This window comes from Mobula birostris, chromosome 7, assembly GCF_030028105.1.
Source record: "Mobula birostris isolate sMobBir1 chromosome 7, sMobBir1.hap1, whole genome shotgun sequence".
In the NCBI taxonomy this organism is placed as follows: Eukaryota; Metazoa; Chordata; class Chondrichthyes; order Myliobatiformes; family Myliobatidae; genus Mobula; species Mobula birostris.
In genome coordinates, this window is record NC_092376.1 from 31,164,595 (window position 1) to 31,189,465 (window position 24,871).

General features: G+C 39.0%; 1 protein-coding gene across 9 annotated transcripts in view; it reads right to left on the bottom strand.

Annotated features, from left to right (window-relative positions):
* Positions 1-24,871, bottom strand: part of LOC140200088 (copper-transporting ATPase 2-like) — a 74,372-nt gene that overhangs the window by 39,688 nt on the left and 9,813 nt on the right. For 5 of the 9 annotated variants that reach the window (XM_072262835.1, XM_072262838.1, XM_072262834.1 and 2 more), the window contains exons 3-9: positions 22,760-22,987; positions 19,418-19,578; positions 12,698-12,859; positions 11,012-11,088; positions 10,751-10,922; positions 5,874-6,107; positions 4,411-4,502 (exon numbers count right to left, since the gene is read on the bottom strand). In XM_072262835.1, coding sequence (XP_072118936.1) covers positions 4,411-4,502; positions 5,874-6,107; positions 10,751-10,922; positions 11,012-11,088; positions 12,698-12,859; positions 19,418-19,578; positions 22,760-22,987 — 1,126 coding nt within the window. Of the gene's footprint in view, positions 1-4,410; positions 4,503-5,873; positions 6,108-10,750; positions 10,923-11,011; positions 11,089-12,697; positions 12,860-19,417; positions 19,579-22,759; positions 22,988-24,871 lie in introns of those variants that run through there. The other 4 variants (XM_072262839.1, XM_072262841.1, XM_072262842.1 and 1 more) reach the window with 4 other exon arrangements.

Genomic DNA, 24,871 nt, shown 5'->3' on the forward strand with positions numbered 1-24,871 from the left:
ACACATGATCGTAGTTTTAATTCAAGAACATGGAGACTGACAGCGTCCTGTTGGTTATTACTCTGTCGATGATTTGATTCTATACACTGATGGCTCCTCAATGATTGAGGAATCCAAATGGTGATTTCTGGAACTGAAGTGCTGGCATCAGGAAGCATGGCTCTTGGTGCCTCTATGCAACAACCAGAACTAAAAGCTATGATTGAAGCCTGAAAGTTGGCAGAAGAAAGATCAGCTAATATCTACACTGATTCTCAAAATACTTTTGGAGTTGTTCATGACTTTGGAAACCTATGGAGACAAAGAGGATTTCTTACAGCTGTTGGAACCTGAATTAAAATGTCCAACTTATTCAAGAACTTATGGATTGCCATCAGAATTTGCTGTACTAAAATGTAAGTTACTCCAAAATGGCTACAAAGGAAAACCATAGAAATGCACCTGTGGAAGAAATTGCAAAAAAAACACATGGGAGGGAATAAAAAAAAATTAAAATAAGTATCAAGAACACATGCAGTGAACCTTACAAGTGGAATTATGGAAACAAAGTTGAACTCTGTATCACAGATAAACATACATGAAATATGGCACTAGTCCTGGACCAGTAGCCCCAACTATATGTTGTTTCCTTATCTGGCACAGCAAGTACATTCCCTAGGACACATTGGACTGCAAAAGATTCTCCTAATGGCAATTGGATCTAAAGTTCAGTGCACTAGCCTGAAAAATGTTTAAGCCAAAAAACAAATCCTGAAGCACTGGAAAAATTACAATTAAATGTTCCTGCCCCACTTGCAAATGGACTACATATCTTTATCAACGTGTCAAGGATACTCAGAAATACTGGTAACAGTAAACAAGTTTTCAAGATGGGTGGAAGCTATTGCAGCACAGAAAGCCACTGCCACACCCACAACAAAAACTCTGACCGAGAACAATATTCCTAGATAGGGATTGCCATGTCACCTTGACTCTGACCAAGGAACACATTTCATGTGGAGCATTTGTCCGGAATAATATCGACCAATGAACACTGAATGGTCTTTTCACTGTCACATTGCAGAGTTATCAGGCCAAGTTGAATAAATGAATGGAACCATCAAACAATGACTGATTAAGTATCGAGAGGAAGGTGTGCTGTGGGTTACAGCTCTTCCTATGGTCTGTGTAGTATCAGAGCAACCCCAAACAAGTCAACTAAGCTAAATCCATTTGAGGTAGTAACAGAGCATTTTATGTTACTGCCAGGAGGTCTCAATCTCAGAGAGGCTGATACATACATTCTGGCAAACAGATTAGTTAACTATAATGTGAAATTAATTCAAGCTGTACAGTCTGCCTCTCAATACATTTCTGCAGCTTGAGAAGATACAACAGGAAGAGGACACAGCCTGATTCCTGGTGAGTGGATCCTAATTTTAAAAAAATGCATAAGGAGCTGGTGGGAAGGTCCTTATCAAGTGCTGTTAATTGCCAACTCAATGGAAGTTGGAAGGTAAAAAGTAAAAGTAAGTGGATACATGCCTGCCACTGCAAGCGAGCTAAAGTGGTATCTGACAAGGACAATAAGCACCATAGTTAATGTGCTGGTAACCTCTTGCTCAAAGTGCCTATGCTGCTGGGCTACAGTGAGTAAATCACTAACCAGCCAGAAGACTTCATGCGTTGACAACTACTGAACATTCTTAAGTTTATTATAATATTATTTGTTGTTATATTTTTGCCAATTTCCCCCACTCATAATGTACCAGTTTACATGACTCATAATGTATACTTGTATTATTAATGATCAGAAATATTATAATTCAACAAAACTCCTGTCAAACAATAAGAAACTAAATGTTCAAAGAACAATATGTACTTTATGTGGGGAAATGGAGCCAACATCTCTCTTCCACGTAATTGGTTAGGATCTTTTTATTAAGGGTATGTTTTTTCTGCCATGATACATACACATACCTTACATTTACCTCCTGATTTAGAAGTAAACTACTCATTTCAGAAGGAGATTGTTTTACATCAATTTTATTCCCATTTTATAGAACACAGAAAATCTACAGCACATTACAGGCCCTTCAGCCCACAATGTTGTGCCAACTATGTAACCTATTCTAGAAGCTACCTAGAATTTCTCTACCACATAGCCTTCTATTTTTCTAAGCTCAATGTACATATCTAAGGATCTCTTAAAAGATCCTTTGTATCCACCTCTACCACCTATGCTGGCAGTGCATTCCATGCACCCACCACTCTCTGTGTGAAAAACTTACCTCTGACATCCCCCTTGTACCTACAAAGTACTTCCAAGCACCTTAAAACTATGCCTCTTTGTGTTAGCCATTTCACCCCTGGGAAAAAGCCTCTGGCTATCCACACTATCAATGCCTCTCATCATCTTATACACCTCTATCAGGTCTCCTCTCATCCTCTGTCGCTCCAAGGAGAAAAGGCCAAGTTCACTCAACCTATTCTCATAAGGCAACATCCTTGTAAATCTCCACTGCACTCTCTCTATAGCGTCCACATCCTTCCTGTAATAAGGTGACCACAACTGAATACAGTACTCTAAGTGGGGTCTGAGCAAGGTCTTATATAGCTGTAACATTACCTCATGGCTCTTGAACTCAGTCCCACAGTAGATGAGGACCAACACACCATATGCCTTCTTAGCAACACTGTCAACCTGTCAAGCTTTGAGTGTCCTATGGATCTCACCGATCCTCCACACTGCTAAGAATCTTACCATTAATATTATATTCTGTCTTCAAATTTGACCTACCGAAATGAGCCACTTCATACTTATCCGGGTTGAACTCCATCTGCCACTTATCAGACCAGTTCTGCATCCTATCAATGTCCCGCTGTAACCTGTGACAACCCTCCAGACTATCCACGGCACTCCAACTTTTGTGTCTCAGCAAACTTACTAACCCACCCTTATACTTCCTTATCCAGGCCATTATAAAAATCACAAAGTGGAGGGGTCCCAGAACAGATCCCTGCGGAACACCACTGGTCACCATTCTCCATGCAGAATATGTACATGAATACGGTGTTGCAAGGAGTACAAGAGAGATTAAAAACATTGCTGTAGCATTAGAAACAATAAGCAATGACCCTTCTGAAACTTTTGGAAAAGAAACAAAAGAAATGGTTGCCATGCATAAGATGGTCCTTCAAAATCCTATGACATTAGAATTTCTCTTAGCAGTTAACAGGACATGTCCAGTTATAGATAAGGAGTGCTATATACCTGGTGAGTCTGAAGGCATAACTAATTTAGCAGACCATATTCATAAAGAAGCAGCTAAAATACATCAAGATGACGGATGGGATTTCTTTGATTGGATTCATTCAAGTCTCAGAAGCTGGGGTTACTCAATATTACAAGTCATAATAGTCATTCTAAAATGTTTTATCATAATTTAATATTTTTTACTTGTTTAATGGCAATCATTAACAGAATAGTTCATACTCGCATAAGTGTGCCTACTAATTTGCCTAACTATGACATAATCATATAAATACTTTGAAGAATATATACCCTATGATATTTCATAACCTATGTAGTCTTTTGATTATTTCAAATCTAATGTAGCTACCACATTTTTCTGCCTCTGAATTTACAGATGTAATGGTTCTAAATGCAAGTTTTAGAATCAGAGAGGATTGTTGGATCCAACAGATTGTCATTTTTTTTGCAGCTTAATAATTATCTGCTTGTATTTAAGTAGTCTTTATCTGCATAACAGTTTAATATACCTCTAGCACTCATACAAAGTGTAACAACTGGAAAGTTCTGGAAGCTCTGCATTAAGTGAGTAAGTGATTTTCTCATTGGTTAACATTTTAATTGCAGTATTTGACTAAGTAACTGGATTATTATTATCTCCAGATTAGAATGGAATTTTTCTGATCTCTATGGGCATAAAAGTAGTTGCTTAGGCTAGGCACCTTCTTTAAGTAGTACACCCCCTGTCACTCTTCTTTCCCTGTTCCCTTTGTTCAATCAACTCTTAATTGTGAAGCAGCAAGTTTGATGCCTTGTTCATAATTTCTACAAGAACCTTGAATACAAGCACCAGAATCCAACAGCCCTAAACAAATTATCTTGGTTATTACTGGGGGGAAGCATTGAAACTAGCCACTTTCCTATCATATACATGAGAGTATGGGAAATTGTATCATGACTCAACAGCTATCATTCGTTTACAGTTTCCAGTTAGCCTACATAACGAAGTTGAAATAGCCTGTGCAAATTGACTAATTAGTGCACAAACACATTGAATGCTATGCATTGGGTGGTGTAGCCAGAGAGGAATAAAAGTGTTAAAACAATGAAAGTAAGACTGTAACATTCTAGATTATAAAAAGCCTTTGCAACAGTTTGGAATCAAATTGATAATTTACCCCATTATTGAGTTGTCTGGTCCCAGTGCTATCACTGTAGCCTCTGTAGCTTGAAGGGAAAGCAGTTTAGCCAATGCTTCAGAAGTCTTACTCTACAATACAGGAAACTGTGATGTTATCATAAGATAATTGTATTTGTTTATATCATCCACTTGCACACCCCCCCCCCACCTCATTCCCAAATCTCTCCTTATTTCCTATTAAAATCTCTCCAAGACATGCCTTTCTTGCCTTTGGTACCTATTTTGATCAATTACCAGGCATATCCAAGTTTGACAATAAAATTGCTCTAACAAAGACTGCAGAAACTGCAAAGAATTGTGGACATAGCTCAGCACATCACAGAAACCAGCCCTTTCTCCATGGTTTCTGTCTATTCTTCTCTCTGTCTAAGTAAAGCAGCCACATAATCAAAGACTTTACTCATTCTGGGCATTCTCTCTTATCCCCCATTCAATCAGGCAGACAACCCAAAAGACTGAAAGCACAAAGTACCAGACTCAAGGACTGCTTCTATAGGACTGTTGAATGATTAGCAGTATAATAAGATGGACTTGACCTCAATTGATTTTATTGTGGTCTTGCATGTTATTGTCTGCCTGCACTGCATTTTCTCTGTAATTCTAACATTTCATTTCGCATTTTTTTTCTCTTTATACCACCTCAGTGCACTGATGCAATGAAATGATCTGTATGGATGGCATTCAAAGCAATGCTTTTTATTGTAACTCAGAATATGTCAAAATAATAAACAAATTTATCTATTTACCAATTTCTTCTATCTGAATTTTTTACTTTCCTGCCTCAAGAGAATTGCCAATTCGAGAGCACGACGGGCATAATATAGCTACATGGTATTGGTAATGAATGTACAGTGTGCTGGTTGGCTGGCAGGAGGCTGCATTTCAATAATTTATACCAGCATACATTGAAAGTGAGTAGCTTTCCAAAGTGATGACCATCAGAATAAAATAACAGGAATAACAGGTTCATCTAATGCACCACAAAGACCAGACCACCTTATGTTTTTCTGTTAGTCAGGAAAAATAAAATAAACTGATAAGAAATTAGAAGTTAGAATTCTCCCACTGGATTTGTGTCTTTGAATTAAGTAGAGAGAAAAAAAAATCAGGGAACACTCGCACGATTTAATTACCCATATTAGGACATAAATAATTCCAAGAATAAGAACTTTATGGTCTTGCTAGCTTCTGCAAACCGAAACGTTAATAATATTTACTGTCAAGAATATCACTAGTAATAGTCATTTTGGCATCTTAAAAGCCAAGATCAGCAACAATAAAATCATATAATCCATTAATGGCTTCAGAAGAGCAAGAAGTAAAATTTAAGGTAACCAAATGGGGTAAAGGTTCATTGTGGTTTACACACTGAATAACAACTAAGCAAAATTTTCAACTGGAAACAATTTTACCCAGTAAATTGTCTGAATGAAGAATTACCTTTGCTATATGCTCCAGCCATCTCCCCAAGGCAATGAAGACAAACAGCATTGGTGGAGTATCAAAGAAAGTCACTGGACTTTGTTCTGCGCTTTCAGCGATGGCCACAATCAGTATTACACAGGAGTACAGATATGCAGTGGTAGTAGCCAGAATGATGAGCACTTCCATATTGGCAGTTTTATGCTTAAGAGCCTTATAAGTTTGAATGTAGAAGTACCATCCTCCAATAAACTTAAAAAATATATATTAATTGAAATATTTTAACAATTAAATGCATGGAATACAGAACAGGCAACTTTCATCAGGCAACTATACCCTTCCTATATTCCTATATTTTATTCCCAGGCTATGTATTAGAACTTCTAGTAGCAGTGAAAGATACGTAATTTTCTACAATTTATTTGTGACTGTAAAATGTAAAAATATTCTCTTGAAAATTCAAGAAAAAAGCTACAGTTGATCCAATATCTGAAATGTTTACTCAAAGTGAATACTTACATTTTCCAAACACCTTTTTAAGATACAATTTAATGAAGATATTAGTACATTAATTTAGTTAATTTAAATTTAACTAATTTAAATTATTATAAAATGACATATATTACAAAGTTAAGTTACTGATTTTCACATTTGAATACATGTACACAAATTAATTAAGAAAGACCGAGATGCCGAGCAAAATTTATTTACAGATTATTTCTGGACACCAGATAAATCATACCTATTATAATACATGATGATTTATAAGATTTGTTTGTTAACTAGAGGTAATGAGAGTATCCTGGTACTACATTGTTGAATAAATAAGTTTCAGACCATCTTGTAATTTTCAGGAAATAGTTCACTTCTTAAGGCACAATTTTGGCAAGCAGAAATAAGACCATAAGACATAAGAGCAGAATCAGGCCACTTGGCTCGTTGAATCTGCTCTGCCATTCAGTCATGGCTGATCCTTTTTTCCTGTCCTCAGTCCCACTCCACAGCTTTCTCCCCATCACCTTTGATACCATGGCCAATCAAGGCTCATCAAGCACTGACTGCAATAGACCCAACGAGCTGACCTCCCCACTGCCTGTGGTAATAAATTCCACAAATTCACCACCCTCTGCCTAAAGAAATTTCTCCGCATCTCTGTTTTAAATGGACGCTCCTCTATCCAGAGGCTGCACCTTCTTGTCCCTGACTCCTCCACCATGGGAAACATCCTTTCCACATTTACTCTGCCTAGGGCTTTCAACATTCGAAAGGTTTCAATGAGATCTCCCCTCATCCCTCTAATTTCTAGCGAGTACAGACTCAAAGCTATCAAATGTTCCTTGTACGATAACCCTTTCATTCCTGCAATCATCCTTGTGAACCTCCTCTGAACCCTTCTCAATGCCAGCACAACTTTTCTTAGATGAGGAGCCCAAAATTATTCACAATAGTCAAGGGCAGGCCTCATCAGTGCCTTACAAAACCTCAGCATTAAATCCCTGCTCTTATATTCGAGACCTCTCGAAATGAATGCTAACATTGCATTTGTGTTCCTCACCACTGACCCTACCTGCATGTTAAACTTGAGGTTGTTCTGTACAAGGACTCCCAAATCCCTTTGCTTCTCAGATTTTTCAATTTTCTCCCCATTTAGAAAATAGTCTGCATATTTATTTCTACTACCAAAGTGCATAACCATGCATTTTCCAACATTGTATTTCATTTGTCACCATCTTGCCCATTCTCCTAATCTAAGTCCTTCTGTAGCCTACCTGTTCCATAACACCACCAGCCCCTCCAACAATCTTTGTATTATCTGCAAACTTGGCAACAAAGCCATCTATTCCATCATCTAAATCTAAATTGATATACAGCATAAAAAGCAGTCCCAGCACCGACTCCTGGAGTACGCAACTACTCACTAGCAGCCAACCAGAAAAGGATCCTTTTATTCCCACTCGCTGCCTCCTATCAATCAGCCAAAGCTGTAAACATGCAGCAACTTCCTGTAATACCATGGACTCAACTTGGTAAGAGGCCTTGTGCATGACACCTTGTCAAAGCCTTTTGAAAATCCAAATGTACAACACCCACTGCATCCCCATTATCAATCCTACTTGTAATCTCCTCAAAGAATGGAAAAAGCAGATGTTCACGACTGTCTTCTGCATGTGTTCGATCAACATTAGGAGAATGAACAGAGGGAACACAGAGTTGAATAAGTAGCTGGATGAAGAAAGGAAGCAGATCACTAAGCATGAGGTCATGTACTACTTACAGAGTCATGGAATATTTGAGGAGGAATGTTCCCACCTTGACTTCAGTGAGGCATTTGAATTTCCAGAAGAGCCTACTCACTGAAATTTAGCAGCTGGTTCAGAACAACCTCAGAACAGTCCAGGGACCTCACTGCCAGAGGATGTAGGGGTGGCCCATGGTAATGTATCCTTATCCTTGGGACTTGTGCTCAACTGAAGATAGGGTAATTTTCAGTATATTGTCACCTGCCGTCCACTGTGATGTAAATGGAGTGACTGAATTCCCTCTTCAAAGAGAGTTAACTATGTTTCCAACTCCCTTGCCAGAGATCTTCAGAGGAAGAAAGTACACAGCTTTGCTGGGGTTACAAACTGCATGAAAGTTGCTTAGTGGGCATGATTTATCTATCTACAAACGTACTTCACTCCGTATCAGAATGAAAGGGACCTTATCTCCTCAGTGTCCAGCTGGTGCATGCCCTTAGGCATCTTAGAGGGCTATGGGTAACCAGTGTTCAGCACAGTATTGTGGACCAAAGCTTTGACTTCCCTTGTCAGCCATGGTTGTACAATTTTGCCATTTGAGTATTTCATTGTTTTTGGAATACATCTATCCTGCACTTTCCTCACTTCTCCCAGTAACTCTCACCATTGCTGCTCTGCTATCATCCCTGCTTACACCACCTTCCAATTTACTTTCTTAAAGAGTGGAGTAATGTTTGCAATTTTCCAGTCCTCTGGCATCACGTCAGAGTCCAATAATTTTTGAAAGATCATTACTAAATACCTCAACAATTTCTACCACAACCTCTTTCAGAACCCAAGGGTACAGTTCATCTTGTCCGGGTGTTTTATGTACCCTTAGGTCTTTCAGCTTTTTGAGCACCTTCTCCTTTTTAACAGTAACTGCACTCATTTCTCCTCCTTCACACCCTTCAATATCAAGTACCCTGCCAATGTCTTCCACAGTGAAGTCTGATGCAAAATACTCACTCAGTTCACCCGCCATCTCCTTGGCACCCAACATTATTTCACCAGCCTCATTTTCTAGCAGTCCTATATCCACTGTCATCTCGCTTTTATTTTTTACATACTTTAAAAACTATCCACTTTGATAGTTTGCTAGCTTGCTTTCATATTTCATCTTTTCCCTCCTAATGATTCTTTTAGTTGCTCTTTGTCAGGTTTTAAAAGCTTCCCAATCCTCCGTCTTCCCACTAATTTTTGTTCTGTTGTATGCACTCTCTTTTGCTTTTACAATAGCTTTGACTTCCCTTGTCAGCCATGGTTGTTCTATTTTACCATTTGAGTATTTCATTGATTTTGGAATACATCCATCCTGCACTTTCCTCATTTCTCCCAGTAACTCTCGCCATTGCTGCTCTGCTATCATCCCCGCCAGCACCACCTTCCAATTTACTTTAGCCAACTACTCTCTTATCCCACTGTAATTTCCTTTACTCCACTGAACTACTGCTATGTCAGACTTTACTTTCCTCCTATCAAATTATAAATTGAACTCTTATCATATTGTGATCACTGCCTCCTATGGGTTCTTTTACCTTAAGCTTCCTAGTCACCTCTGGTTCATTACATAACACCCAATCCAGCATAGCTGATCCCCTAGTAGGCTCAACGAAAACTGTTCATAGTTCAAAAACAATTTGAGATGCATTTCATTTCTCTATTGTGTCTGCACTTAAATTTCATAGCCATTGTCAAACTGTCTATGGCCCTTGGGGCAATTCTTATCATGATTTGCCATATTCTGTAACTACAGAATATTCTCTCAATTTTAAGAATAGCAATAAGATTGACTGTTCATCACATTTTCCTACTTAAGGCACTTCCATTTATTTATACTTCTTTTTCTGACTTTTACGATATCTTAAGCAATCCTGCTGCACCATAATGTGGCTTCATTTGAATTCCATGGGCCAATAGCTTCATAGTAAATTCTTACTTAGTAGTTTATCAAGCACAAATTGCATTATGTTGGTAACAGTTTTACAAAAAACACATGATTTAACACAAATAAAACTCAAGGATTCTAGATGTAATGAAAAGAAAAGTGCAGAAAAAATCCAAATAACCTCTAATTGATTACAATACCTGGAAACTGATTCACCATTTGGCTCACCGATAGACATTTCCCGACATCCCTTCCAGCCCACATGGCTCCCTTTCAACTGAGCAGAACCCTTGTTCCCCTCCTCCCTTTCAACTCACTGAAACCCCATGGTAATCATACGTAAACATGATTTCATGCATACTATTACAGCTGATATTAGTTTGTCCTTGCAAAGTCACCCAATGTATATGTAATTTTAGCAACGGTATCTGAAGAAAAATAGATTGGGAATGTTCTACCAGAAAAGCAAAACTCAAGTCAATCAATCAATCATCATTACTCCCTTCATTTTTATTGAAAGAGCCAAGGGACAGTGAAGCAAAGATTCAAAGGGAGGTACATAAGTGGAGGTTGCCAATGGAAAAGCTTGTATTACTAATTTGGTTAAAAGGCTTATTTTAAATAACAGAATTCCAGCCCTACATTAAAGCATGAGAATACAGGTTCAATTTGACTGTGCTATGTTCAATATTTAAGCTGTTATATATAAACTTTCAGTTTCAACTCACCTGGACAGGAGTACAGAGAACAAAGAAAACCAAATTGAGAATTGATAACCCAGGAAGAATATTTTGTTCAAGAGCTCTGGACCCACCATAGTTGTCCATTATCATTACGTATATCATTAGACCAAGAACAGGAATGCCAAAAACAAGGCTAAGCAAGAAGGACTTCCTCCACCTAAAATTTACATGAAAATAAAAGTATAATTATGATTCAGGGTAAATTAATGATTTCTATTGTTTAAAGAAATTCATAAACACGCTTACTGTTTTATCTCCTCCTTATGGTCCAGATTATGTACTGCTGATTGGCTTTTGACTACAGATGCACTGTAGCCAAGTCCCTGTAATGGAAATGAAGTTCAGTAAATAAGATAAAATGACGTGTAATCAAGCACAGTGAACTAAACTGATTAACATACATCTTCAATGAGAGACTAAATGAATCAGACCTGTGATAAGAGTAACATATATGATCAGTTTTCTCCATTTGTTGTCATTTTAAAAAGACATGCTTAAACAAGGTGCTGAGAAACCTAATAAAAGTGAAAATGGGATAGATTAAAATAGTAATAATGATAAAATAATTAAATGCAAATAAGAGCAAATGAGAGACTGGATAGGACATCAAAAGTAGGGGAAATATTTAGGAAATGAAATATCAAAAGCTGGTAAAAAGAGAATTGCTAAAAGATCTGATGAGGGGGTTGCTAATTTGATGATCAAAAATAAAATCTGCAGATTTAGTCTCCTCTTTAAAGGAAGAATGTTGTTATCTTTGCTGCAGTGCAGTGCAGCGATGGATCATGAATTAATTCTAAGATGAGGTAAGTGTCCATTGAGGAAAGATGGTTCAGATTTTTCCTACACGCTCTGCAGTTTACAAGAATGAATAGTTGCCCCAAGGGACTTGATAGGGATGTTTTCCCACGTAGGAGGCTCCAGAAATAAAGGACATTATTTCAGAATAAAGAGACTACCAAAATAGTAAGAGGCGGAAGAGCTTTTTGTTCTAATTACAAGTATTTGGAATTCTCTAGTGAATAGTGAATATTAGGTATATTCAGTACAAAAGCAGATGGATTTTTATACTTCAATGTGGCCAAGAATTATAGGGATCAGTAAGGTAAGTATAGTTGAGGCATAAAAAAAACATACTAGCTATAATTTTACTGAATAACAAAGCAGGCTCAAGGAATCAATAGGTCTACTCCTATTTCCTTTGTTCCTCAGTGGAAAAGATAATCAATAGGAGTCAAAGGATTTATTTTTATTAATGAGAAGAAAATCAGTGACGATTGAGTTGGGAGACTAAAATAAGTACAACTATGAAGAAAGAAAGAAACATTTTAAAAGGAAGATAAAATATTGAATATTGGATCCATCCCACACAAGCTACAGCACTGACAAGACACCATGTTCCAGAGATGATCTGAAACCTCATTCTGGACTATTACAGCAACTTTAGGTTGAGAGTCTTCTCGGGGTCACTAACATCCGCCTGGCATTGGCTGCAGAAGGGCATAATCATTGGCTGCACAATCTTGGTGTCACTCTTCTCATTGGCCATGAACATGATTGTCAAGTCAGTGGAGATGGAACATAGAGACCCCATGTCTAGATCTGGTACTTGGCAGCACCCCCATAACAGCATTCATGGACGACCTGACGGTGATGGCAACACCCATCCCTGGGTGCAGATGGCTGACCTGTTCCACTTTACCCTGGGAGGGATCCAGATTCCAACGGTCAAGAGCCTGAGGCTAAGAGAGGAAAGTGAGACCGAGTGGTGCTTTATCATTGTAAAGAGATGAGAGCTGAACTGTACTAAATGTGGCTTTATTGCAGCCAAATGCATTGGCGCATTACCATAGGAGCCAAATAAAGCTGTACAAATTCAAAAGAGCAATAGATATTAATAGTAACAAACATAAATTTCAGAACTGGATTTACCTCAATTATTCTGATGACATCACGTGGTCCCAGTAGTTCTGGATCTAGCATAATGTGGGCTTTTTTGGTGGCAAAATTCACGGACACATGCAAAATCCCATCAACTCTATTTAATTTGGATTCAATATTGTGAACACAAGAAGCACAATTCATTCCTGTAATCTAAAAGATACAAGTAATGTTGCAAAAGAAAAGAGAACTTATGATTGAGAAAGAATTGCTGATATTATTTATTAATTATTCATGACTTAATCCAATTGAAAAATCAAAGAGAACATCATAAAATAATCTGTCAAATTATGCAATTTATGCTGAAAAATGAATTTACAACTACCTGTAGATAAAAAAAAAAGATTCTGCAGATGCTGGAAATCTTGATCAACACACACAAAATGCTGGTGGAATACAGCAAGTCAGTCATCATCTATGGAAAGGAATAAACAGTTGACATTTTGAGCAGAGACCCTTCATCCAGTCCTGATGAAATGTCGACTGTTCATTCCCTTCCAGAAATGCTGCCTGAATTGCTGAGCTCCTCCTGCATTTTGTGTGTTAGAACTACCTGTCAAGTTTAAGAAAATCTATAACAAAAAGAGCACTAATGTTGAGAGCTCATTTAGACAGCACAAGCATTTGTTTATTTACTCTGTAATTTTCTTCAGAGGCTAACCAAGGCCAGTTTATTCTAAGGTCTGTCAATGGTGCTTCCTTGCATCTCACCCAGAAGGCTCATAATACCATGCTGAGCCACACAGTCAACCACTAAAGGCAATAATGAAAAAGCAGCTTATAATGAATTATGTCTTAAAACATTTTCTTGCATGATAGGGTTATTATATCAAGCCATCATCCATTATGTTTCATGAGAACATAGGAAAATAAAGGTAGGTGTGGACCACTTAGCTCATAAACCTGGCTATAATCTAATATGACAAAAGATTATCTGTCCCTAGTGTCATCTCTCACAATAAGCACCAGTCCTCAATGAAGGGTCTGCTGTAGGAAGGCTGACCAGCTTCAAGATACTGGATGTCAAAATCTCAGAGGATTAATCCTGGGCCTGGTACAGGGATGCAATCATGAATAAGACAAACCAGCGTTTCTAATTTCATTAGAAGTTTAATGAGATTTGGCATGACATTGCAATTTCTGATACCCTTCTACAGAAAGAAGGCATTTTGACTGGTTGCATCGCAGCCTAGGAATACATGTGCCTACAGGGTGTGGTGGTGGACTCATCCAGTCTCATCATTATGGACCCCTAACACCCGGGCAACACACATCTCAATGTTCAATAATAGTCTCTTCCCCACTGCCATCAGGCTCTTGAACTGACCTGAAAAATTCTGATTTCTGAATTCTGATACTACTCGAAGTATATTTCCTGCACTAATGTCAATATAATTTTGTCAATTTTGTCATGTAAGTTATGTATAATTTATGTTAATTTACGTCGGCACCATTGGTAAATAATACACTGCGCAACTGCTGCAAAAATGCTCATGACATTTATACACTGAGTATGCATGGCCATGACAATAAACTTGAATGTGTGGTAGAAAACTCCACGGATATATCCTCTAGGAGATGACTATCCCCATCACATAACTGTGGCCTCATGTTTGAGATTCTCCTACAAGCAGAAATAACTCATTATCTATCCTGTCATGCCTCCTATGGATCATATACAGGGGTACTATACATCTCACTGAGCATCCCTCCTAAATCCCAATGAATATAGATCTAATTTCTTTAGACACTTATGATAGTCATTTCAGGGACTAGTCTAATTAATCAATTTTGGACTGTCTCCAATGCTAGCATATCCCTTCTTAAATAAGGAGACCAAGACTTACGATTTGGGGTCTTAGCAATTTGTTGTATTTGCTTGCTAACTCATTGTGATTCCTGCAGAAGGACACCTAGGTACCTTTGTACCTCATTCATCTGCAACCTTTCTCCATTTAGTTAATAGTAATGGAGTCATTAAGCTGGTGCAGCACAAAAACAGGCCACTTAGCCCTCCATGCCTATGTTGACCTTTTCTCGCCATCTACACTAATCCCATTTGCCTGCATTTGATCTGTATGCTTCTATGCCTTGTCAATTAAGTACATGGTTAAATGCCTTTTAAGACAATGATTGTATCTGACTCCAGAATCAGAATCAGTTTCTTTGGCAATAAGTTCCAGATATCAGTACTCTCTGAATTAAAAAAAACCTTCCCCTCAAATCCCTTTAAAACTACCACTTCTCATCTTAAAACCGTGCCTTCTTGTTCTTGATGGACGGCCATTGGCTGCATTCAGATTCCTCTAATTGAAGTACATAACACCACACTTGCCTACATTACACTCCATCGGCCAAGTTTTTAATCACTCATTAGCCTATTTATATCCAGTCCCAACATAACCTCCCACTTAAGGTAGATGAACTTGTAACACCATTGTAGATTGGCATGTGTGATGTTGTAGGCATCAGTGAATCATGGTGGGAGAGAAAAGATTATAGCTGCAAGCTTAATGTTAAAAGACACACCTTGTATCGAAAGGGCAGGCAGGAAGGCAGAGGAGGTGGTGTTGCTCTTTTGGTAAAAATGAAATCAAATCATTAAAAAGAGGTGACATAGGGTCAGAAGGTATCGAATCATTGTGGATAGAGCTAAGGAATGCAAGAGTAAAAAGACCCTGATAAGAGTTGTATACAGACCCCCACACAGTAGTAAGGATGTGGTTTACAAATAACAATGGAAGATGGAAAATGCATGCTAAAAGGACAATGTTATAACAGTCATGGGGGGTTTCAACATGTAGGTAGATTGGGAAAATCTGGTTGATGCTGGATTCCAGGAGGGGAAATTTCTAGACTGCCTGCAAGATAGCTTCTTAGAGCAGCTAGTGTTTCAGCCCACTAGGGGATCAGCTATGCTGGACTGAGTGTTGTGCAAGGAACCAGAATTGATTAGAGAGCTTAAGGTAAAAGAACCCTTAGGAGAAAGTGATCACAATACCAAATTCACCCTGAAATTTGAGAAGGAGAAGCTAAAGTCAGACATATCAGTATTACAGTGGAGTAAAGGGAAATACAGAAGCATGAGAGAGCAGTTGACTAGAATTCATTGGAAAAGAACATTGGCAGGAATGACAGCAGAGCAGCAATGGCTGAAAATTCTGAAAGCAATTTGGAAGGCACAGCTTATATATATCCCAAAGAGGAAGCAGTATTCTAAAGGCAAGATGACACAACTGTGGCTATCAAATGAAGTCAAAGCCAATGAGAGGGCATATAATAGAGCAATGTAAGAGGATAGGGATGCTTTTAAAAACCAACAGAAGGCAACTAAAAAAGTTATTAAGGAGATAAAGATGGAATACAAAGTAAGCTAGTCAATAAAATCAAAGGGGATACCAAAAGTTTCTTCAGATACGTAAAGTGTAAAAGAGAGGTGAGAGTGGATATCAGGCCACTGGAAAACGATGCTAGAGATGAAGTAATGGGGGACAAGGGAATAACAGATGAACTGAAGATGTATTTTGCATCAGTCTTCACTGTGGAAGACACTAGCAATATGGTGGCAGTTCCAAGTGTCAATGGTCATGAGGTGTGTGAAGTTACCATTACTTGAAAGGAGGTTCTTGGGAAACTGAAAGGTCTCAAGGTAGATAAGACACCTGGACCAGATGGCATACACCCCAGGGTTCTGAAGGAGGTGGCTAAAGAGATTGTGGAGGCATCAGTCATGATTTTTCAAGAATCACTAGATTCTTGAATGGTTCTGGAAGACTGGAAAATTACAAATGTCACTCCGTTCTTCAAGAAAGTAGAGAGGCAGAAGAAAGGAAACTAAAGGCCAGTTAGTCTATCTTCAGTGGTTAGGAAGATGTTGGAGTCAATTATTAGGGATAGGCTCTCAGGACACTTGGAGGCACAGGATAAAATAGGCCGTAGTCAGCATCGTTTCCTCAAGAGAAATCTTGTCTGACAAATCTGTTGGAATTCTTTGAAGAATTAGTAAATTTGCTGCTGACACAAAGGTTGGAGGTGTTGTGGATAGTGTGGAGGGCTGTCAGAGGTTACAGAGGGACATTGATAAGATGCAAAACTGGGCTGAGAAATGGCAGATGGAGTTCAACCCAGATAAGTGTGAGGTGGTTCATTTTCATAGGTCAAATATGATGGCAGAATATAGTATTAATGGTAAGACTTTTGGCAGCGTGGAGGATCAGAGGGATCTTGGGGTCCGAGTCCATAGGACACTCAAAGCTGTTGCATAGATTGGATCTGTAATTAAGAAGGCATATGGTGCATTGGCCTTCATCAATCGAGGGATTGAGTTTAGGAGCCGAGAGGTAATGTGGCAGCTATATAGGACCCTGGTCAGACCACACTTGGAGAACTGTGCTCAGTTCTGGTCACCTCACTACAGGAAGGATGTGGAAACCATAGAAACAGTACAGAGGAGATTTACAAGGATGTTGCCTGGATTTGGGGGCATGCCTTATGAAAATAGGTTGAGTGAACTTGGCCTTTTCTCCTTGGAGCGTCAGAGGATAAGAGGTGACCTGATAGAGGTGTATAAGATGATGAGAGGCATTGATCGTGTGGATAGTCAGAGGCTTTTTCCCAGGGCTGAAATGGCTAGCATGGGAGGGCACAGTTTTAAACTGCTTGGAAATGGGTTCAGAGGAGATGTCAGGGTTAAGTTTTTTATGCAGAGAGTAGTGGGTGTATGGAATGGTCTGCCGGCGATGATGGTGGAGGCGGATACGATCAGGTCTTTTAAGAGACTCCTGGATAGGTACATGGAGCTCAGAAAAATAGGAGGCTATGGGTAACCCTAGGTAATTTCTAAGGACATGTTTGGCACAGCTTTGTGGGCCAAAGGGCCTGTATTGTACTGTAGGTTTTCTACGTTTCTAAATAACAAGCAGAATAGACAAAGGAGTATCAGTTGATATTGTATACTTGGATTTTCAAAAGGCCTTTAACAAGGTGCCACACGTGAGGCTGCTTAACAAGCTCATGATATTACAGGAAAGATTCTCGCATGGATAAAGCAGTGGCTGATTGGCAGGAGGCAAAGATTGGGAATAAAGGGAGCCTTTTCTGGTTAGCTGCCAGGGTCTGTGTTGGGACCGATTCTTTTTACGTTATATGTCAACGATTTGGATGATGGAATTGATGGCTTTGTTGCAAAATTTGCAGACAATATGAAGATAGGTGGAGGGGAAGATAGCTTTGAGAAAGTAGAGGGGCTACAGAAGGACTTAGATTAGGAGAATGGGCAAAGAAATGACAAATGGAATACAGTGTTGGGAAGTGTGTGGTCATGCACTTTGGTAAAAGAAATGAAAGGGTTGATTATTTTCTAAATGGACAACAAAATACAAAAAGCTGAGGTGTAAAGTGACTTGGGAGTCCTTATGCTGGGTTCTGTAAAGGTTAGTTTGCAGGTTGAGTCTGGGGTGAGGAAGGCAAATGTGATGTTAGAATTCATTTCAAGAGGACTAGAATATAAAAACAAGTCTGTAATGTTGAGACTTTATAAAGCACTGGTGAGGCCTCTCTTTGGAATACTGGGAACAGTTTTGGGCCCTTTATCTTAGAAAGGATATGCTAAAACTGGAGAAGGTTCAAAGGAGGTTCACATAAATGATTCCAGGATTGAATGGCTTGTCATAGGAAGAGTATTTGAAGGCTCTGGGTCTGTATTCAAAATGGTGGAGCAGACTCGATGGGCTGAATGGCCAACTTCTGCTCCTTTGTCTTATGGTACTCACTAGAATCCAGAAGAATGAGGGGTGACCTCATTGAAACCTATCAAATGGTGGAAGTCCTTGATAGAGTGGATGTGGAGAGGATGTTTCCCATGGTGGGAAAGTCTAAAACCAGAGGACACCACTTCAGAATAGAGGGGCATCCTTTTAGAATGGAGATAAGGAAGAATTTCATTAGCCAGAGAGTAATGAATCTGTCGAGTTCTTTGCTGCGACCAGCTGTGGAGGCCAAGTCTTTATGTATATTTAAGACAGATAAATTCTTGAATGGTCAGGGCATGAAGGGATACGGGAAGAAGGCAGAAGATTGGGGCTGAGAGGAAAATTGGATTAGCCATGATGAAATGGTGGAGCAGACTCGATTGATCAAATGTCCTTACTCTGCTCTAATATATGTTATGGTCTTAAGCCAATTTCACCAGCAAACGAAGTTTCAGTAAAAAAATCTGATTGGCTTCTGTCACAAGACACACATAATCTTGGACCTTTAAACTAACCACACCACTAGTTTAATATCAAAGAGGAAAAGTGGAATTCTATTTCTGACTTTTTAAAAGTATATACTTGTCATGGGATGTGACAAGGCCAGTATGTCACCTGATCAGCCTGGCACCCTAGGCCAATTCAGAGGGGAGATCAGGTAAGGATTCCCTAAAGGACGTTAATAACCTGCAAGGTTTTTACAGTGGCCCGTTCACTTTCACGAAAGTATCATTCTTTCTGCCCTGGATTTATTTATTTATTTATCTTTGTTTCTGTTGCAGAATTAGAACACATGTCTCTTGACAAAAGCACAAGCCTTGGGATTTTAGTTCAGTCAATTAACCATGGTACTACCAGACTCCCTGGAAATGCATTCCATAATAAGTTGAAATAGTATTTTTTAATAATGTTATTGAATCCAATACCATTAGTTACTTCATTGAATATAAAACATACTTACACTGAGTTCCAAGTTTCCAGCTGAAGACATATCTTCTATTACAGTCGCACCAAAACCTAAATCTTTGATTAATTCTGCAATGGCAGTAGGTTGGATGATATCTGGGTTATATTTTACTTCTGCTTTTCCTGCCATTAGTGCTACCAGAATGGAATGTATACCTAAAAGATACCCACTATGTTTAAAATGTTATTTCACATTGAGGATAAATCATAAACATGTATGGGAAGTGAAAAAGGTCACAAAATGTGCAAAATAAGACAAGTAGCTGTCCCTCACATTGACAGTGTGATGTAGAAAAAGTTTAAGGTGGATTTAGGACAATACTCTGAGGAATCCCTGCAGAAATCCCTTGACTGCCATCCAATACACCTTCCTTTAACCAGTAGTTGTGTTGGGCATGTGGCCAAGTGGTTAAGGCGTTTGTCTAGTGATCTGAAGGTCGCTAGTTCAAGCCTCAGCTGTGGCAGCGTGTTTGTGTCCTTGAGCAAGGCACTTAACCACACATTGCTTTAGTGTCTTTGCGAGGAGTGGTGCCCCACACAGACTTCCAAACTGTGCCTTGTAGGGCATGAAAATGCCCGACGCAGGCCTCTCATGGTCCAAGTCGACGTTCCCACCCCTTAACCAGTAGACTGATTACTGCATAATTTGCATTGAGTTTTTACCATAACTCAGTAAAATTGTGCTCTCTAGTCCAAATCTAGTGCTCTCACTTTAACCTTGGAAATTCAGCTCCTTGCCCATGTTTGGGCCAAGGCAATGATGCAGTCTTATTAATCTGTTGAACACAAATTGAACACCAATGAACAGATTATCAGTAATTCACTTACTGTACATGTAGCTTCACTTTAAAGATTACAATAAACTAAAACAATGACATTTGGCCAGATTAAATTTGTCCTATTTCTTGTGAAAGGACACAATTATTTTTCTAGTTCGTAAATTAATTTACAACACAGATTAGCTACTTCTGTAGTACTAAACTTTAGTTTAACAAACAAGATGGAAGTGTTCATTGCTTTTACTGAAACCAAAATGCACAACTATTTCTTGATACCATGACTTGAAGGGTCATCAGAAGGCCGAGACTGATTATCCTACAGGCAATTCAGGTTGACAGTGGCTGCAAACATTCTGACTTAATATGTTGTAGTAACATTTTGAGTTCTGCTATGATTGAAGATGGGAAGGTTCATGGATACTTCTCCTCCTGTTAGCTGTTTAATTGCCTTCCACCAGACACATTGTAAAAATACTAAACAGATTCTGAGGTTGCATGTAATCTTGAGTTATTTTTTCAGGATTATTTGTAAGCACACCTGGTTCTACTTGCACTATATTCCTCAATGAATTGAGTTGGTGTAATGGTTTGATGGAATTCAAGAATCTATAACCTATTGAAAAGACAGACATTTAGGCAGAAGGGGCTGGTTCGGTTGGTAAGAAGATGAAATCAAATTCTTAGCAGGAAGCGAAATTCTGGACTTCATCCTACAAGTAGTTAATGTGATTTTAATTTTCCAAAATGCCTCCATTAAATTGGAAAGTAGAAGATTGTTTCTTTGCTCTCAAATGTTGTGAACTGCTAAAAACTTGAAGTCAATTAGCTTAATATCTTAATAATAGCCTTTCCTTAGTTATAAAAAACAGAAGAAGCTACTACATGGCAGAATTAAAATTCTATATCATTGTCTTATGATGTGAAATTTGTTGTTTTGTGGCATCAGTACAGTGCAAAGAAAAAACTACTGTAAATTACAAATATGCAAAAAAGAGGAATGATCAGGTAGTGTTCATGGACTATTGAGAAATGTGCGATGACAAAGGGGAAGAAGCTGTTTCTGAATTGAGTTTTGGTCTTCAGGCTTCTGTACCTCCCCCTTGACAGTAGTAACAAGAACAGGATATGCCTCCGATATTAAGGATTCTTAATGAAGGATGCTGCCTTCTTGAGGCACCACCTCTTAAAAATGTCCTCCATGGTGGGGCGGATTGTGCCCATGATGGAAATGGCTAAGTCCTGTTAGCCCCATCACGTTTGCAGTTAGAAAAGTTCAAAGTAATGAGGCAAGTCATCGCATTTCACCAAACTATTGTTGCTCTTCAGGGAACATTTGTTGTGGATAATGGGGAACTGGTAGACGTACCAAACCTGGATTTCCAAAAAACATCTGTTAAGATGCCCCTTTAAAGTGAAAGAAAAACTCGTGGCATGTTATGTAACATACTGGCATGGACATAAGATTCACTGGGTTACAGGAAACAGAGTAAGCATAAATGAACCTTCTTTTGGTTGGAAAATTGTAACAAATGGTATGCCACTGGGATCAGTGCTGTGTCTCAGCTTTCTATATGATGTAAGCGGCTTCTATGAAGCTATTTCAATGAAAATATGTTAACTAACTTTGCTGATGATACACAGACAGGTAGTAAAATAAATTGGGAAACTTTCATAAGGAGGCTACAAAAGGAAATAGATTGGGTAAGTGGGTGGCCAAAGATCCGGCAAGTGTGAGAAAGTGTATATTTTTGCAATAAAAATTGCACGTTATTGGTAAGAGATTGTAGAGGTATGAGCAGAGCTACCTTGGTTTCCTATTGTATGAATTGCAAAAGGCTAGGGCACAGGTACACAAAGTAGTTGGAAAACCTTACAGAATACCATCAGTTATTGTTAAGGAGATTGAGTATAAAAGTATAAGGCCTCAGTTACATAGGACACTGTTGAAACACCTGGAATATTTTGTACAGTATTGGTCTCCTTAATTTAAGTGCATTAGTGCTTTGGAAGTTCAAAGGAAGTTTATTAGACTTGTACCTACAATAGGTGGGTTGTCTTGTGAGAAAAGGTTTCAATCATAGTCAATGAAATACTCTGCTGACCATCAACCACTCATTTACACAAATATTAAACTATTCCCATTTTTTTCATTCTCCTTATATTCTCATAAATTCCCCCCAGATCCTACCATTCACCTGCACAAGGGACAACTTGCATTGACTGACTAACCTACCAAGCCATTGGGGTAAGTCATTGGGATATGGCATGGAGAATCCCAAGACAGGAAGAGTAAAAGTTGTTATTGCCAGACTTCCAGCATCATCATGCTGTCAGCCCTCTATATATAATGCAATAACCAGTTAGCACTGATTCAATTAGCACCTTTGTTTCTGGGAACGTATACCGAGTTCCAAGCAGGATACATATGGATCTGTGACCTTCTGATCCAGAAGTGAGAGTGACATCAATTGCACTTTATTGGAATCTAGACTATTATTCTTTTCAACTACAACTGATAAATATCACTAAATTATTGGCCAGTTAAAATCATTTCTTACCTTCTTCTTTTTGAAGATTTCCTTCAATATTGGCAATACAGGAAGCACAAGTCATACCAGTAATCTGCAGGAAACATTTTTCTGTTGCCACAGGGACTTCATTATTTTGCTTATTAGATCTGGTCTTGGATGGTCGAAACTCAAGGACATGATCACTGGATGGCAAAATTTGATTCTTCCTATCAGCAGACTGTTCATTGTTTGTTGGTGTGGAATGACTCGGAGACTCTGTTAAAATAATGACAATTATCATGTCATCAGTATCCATGATTTGGGACGCATAAAAGTCCATGATCAGAATAACATTACTTTCTCCAAACGCTGTTTTATGGAATGAAATAATTTACATGCATTTGCAGGAACAAGTGAAGCAAACACATCAATAAAGGAGTTCATCTCTGTTTTCTGGCAGAAGCAGACTAAATGCGTAGTTGAAAGGGCAAGTTTCAAATATAGCTCAGGTTCAAATATTCTATACAGCTCCTAACATATACCACTGGTTTTGGCAATGGGATGGGCATTCAACATAGTTTCATGAAAGCTACATCCCTGAATACAAATGAGGATCTTACACATCAAAATAAATTTTCAATAAAATAGATCAGCTCAGTTGGGAGGATGAAATGGACCTCTAGTTGTTCATGCTGCATGGGAAAATCATGCCAATAGTCTCCTGAATGTTTTTCCTTTCCGTCCTCACAAGTCCCTTTTAAAACAACATTTTTGGCATTGGCATGAAAATAAAAGGTCAGGGAAATATAGTGGAAGATACTAAAGCTGTGGCCTCAGTTCCACTGACCCAGATTCAATCCAAATTTGTGTGGAGTTTGCACATGTTCTCTGTGACTGTGCAGGTTTCCTCCAGTGCTCAAGACAGTAAGACCATAAGATAGATCAGTTTGGATACTGTTGTGAGGGATGACCTCCCAGGGGAATGTCACAGAGATCGGGTTAATGGCACTGAGCATGGCTCAATGGTGCAGAAGGGAAAGAGGGAGAAGAGGGGAGAGGTAGTGATAGGGAGCTTAATAGTCAAGGGAACAGACAGGAGGTTCTGTGGACGTAAACGGGACACCCAAATGGTATGTTGTCTCCCAGGTGCCAGGGTTAGGGACATCTCGGATCATGTCCACAGCATTTTGGAGAGGGAGAATAGCCAGATATCTTGGTACATATTGGTACCATTGACATAGGAAGGAAAAGCAAAGAGGTCCTGAAAAGAGAATTTAGAGAGCTAGGTAGAATGCTGAGAAGCAGGACCTCCAGGGTAGTAATTTCTGGATTGCTGCCTGTGCCATGTGCCAGTGAGGATAGAAACAGGATGATTTGGCAGATTAATGCGTGGCTGAGAAGCTGCTGCAGGGGGAGGTGTGACCTGTTCAAAAGTGACAGGTAGCACCTGAACCCGAGGTGAAACCAATATTTGCGTGGGCAGGTTTGTTAGAGCTTTTGGGGAGGGTTTAAACTAATTTGGCATGGGTTGGGATCAGGATTGAATGGACTCAGGATAGGACGGATGGTAAAAAAGCAAAGGTAATGTGCAGTCAGACTGTCAGGACGGGTAGACAGATGATAGGACAAAATTACAGCCCACAGGGTATCAGTGAAATAGGGATGCAGAATCAAAGAGGGTAGCAAATACAGGACTTAAAGTGTTATATCTCAATGCATGGAGTATAAGAAATAAGGTGGATGATCTTGTTGCACAATTACAGATTGTCAGATATGATGTTGTGGCCATCACTGAATTGTGGCTGAAGGAAGGTTGTAGTTAGGAGCTGAATGTCCAAGGCTGCACATTGTATCAGAGGGATAGGAAGGTAGGCAGAGGGGATGGCATGGCTCTGCTGCTAAAAAATGGCATCAAATCAACAGAAAGATGTGACATAGGATCAGAAGATGTTGGATCCTTGTGGGTTGCGTTAAGAAACTGCAAGGTTAAAGAGACCCTGACGGCAGTTATATACAGGCCTCCCAGTAGTACCTGGGATGTGGACCACAGGAAATAGAAAATTTTAACATGCAGATCGATTGGGAAAATCAGGTTGGTAACGGTTCTCAAGACAGTGAGTTTGTTGAATGGCTACGAGATAGCTTTTTAGAGCAGTTTGT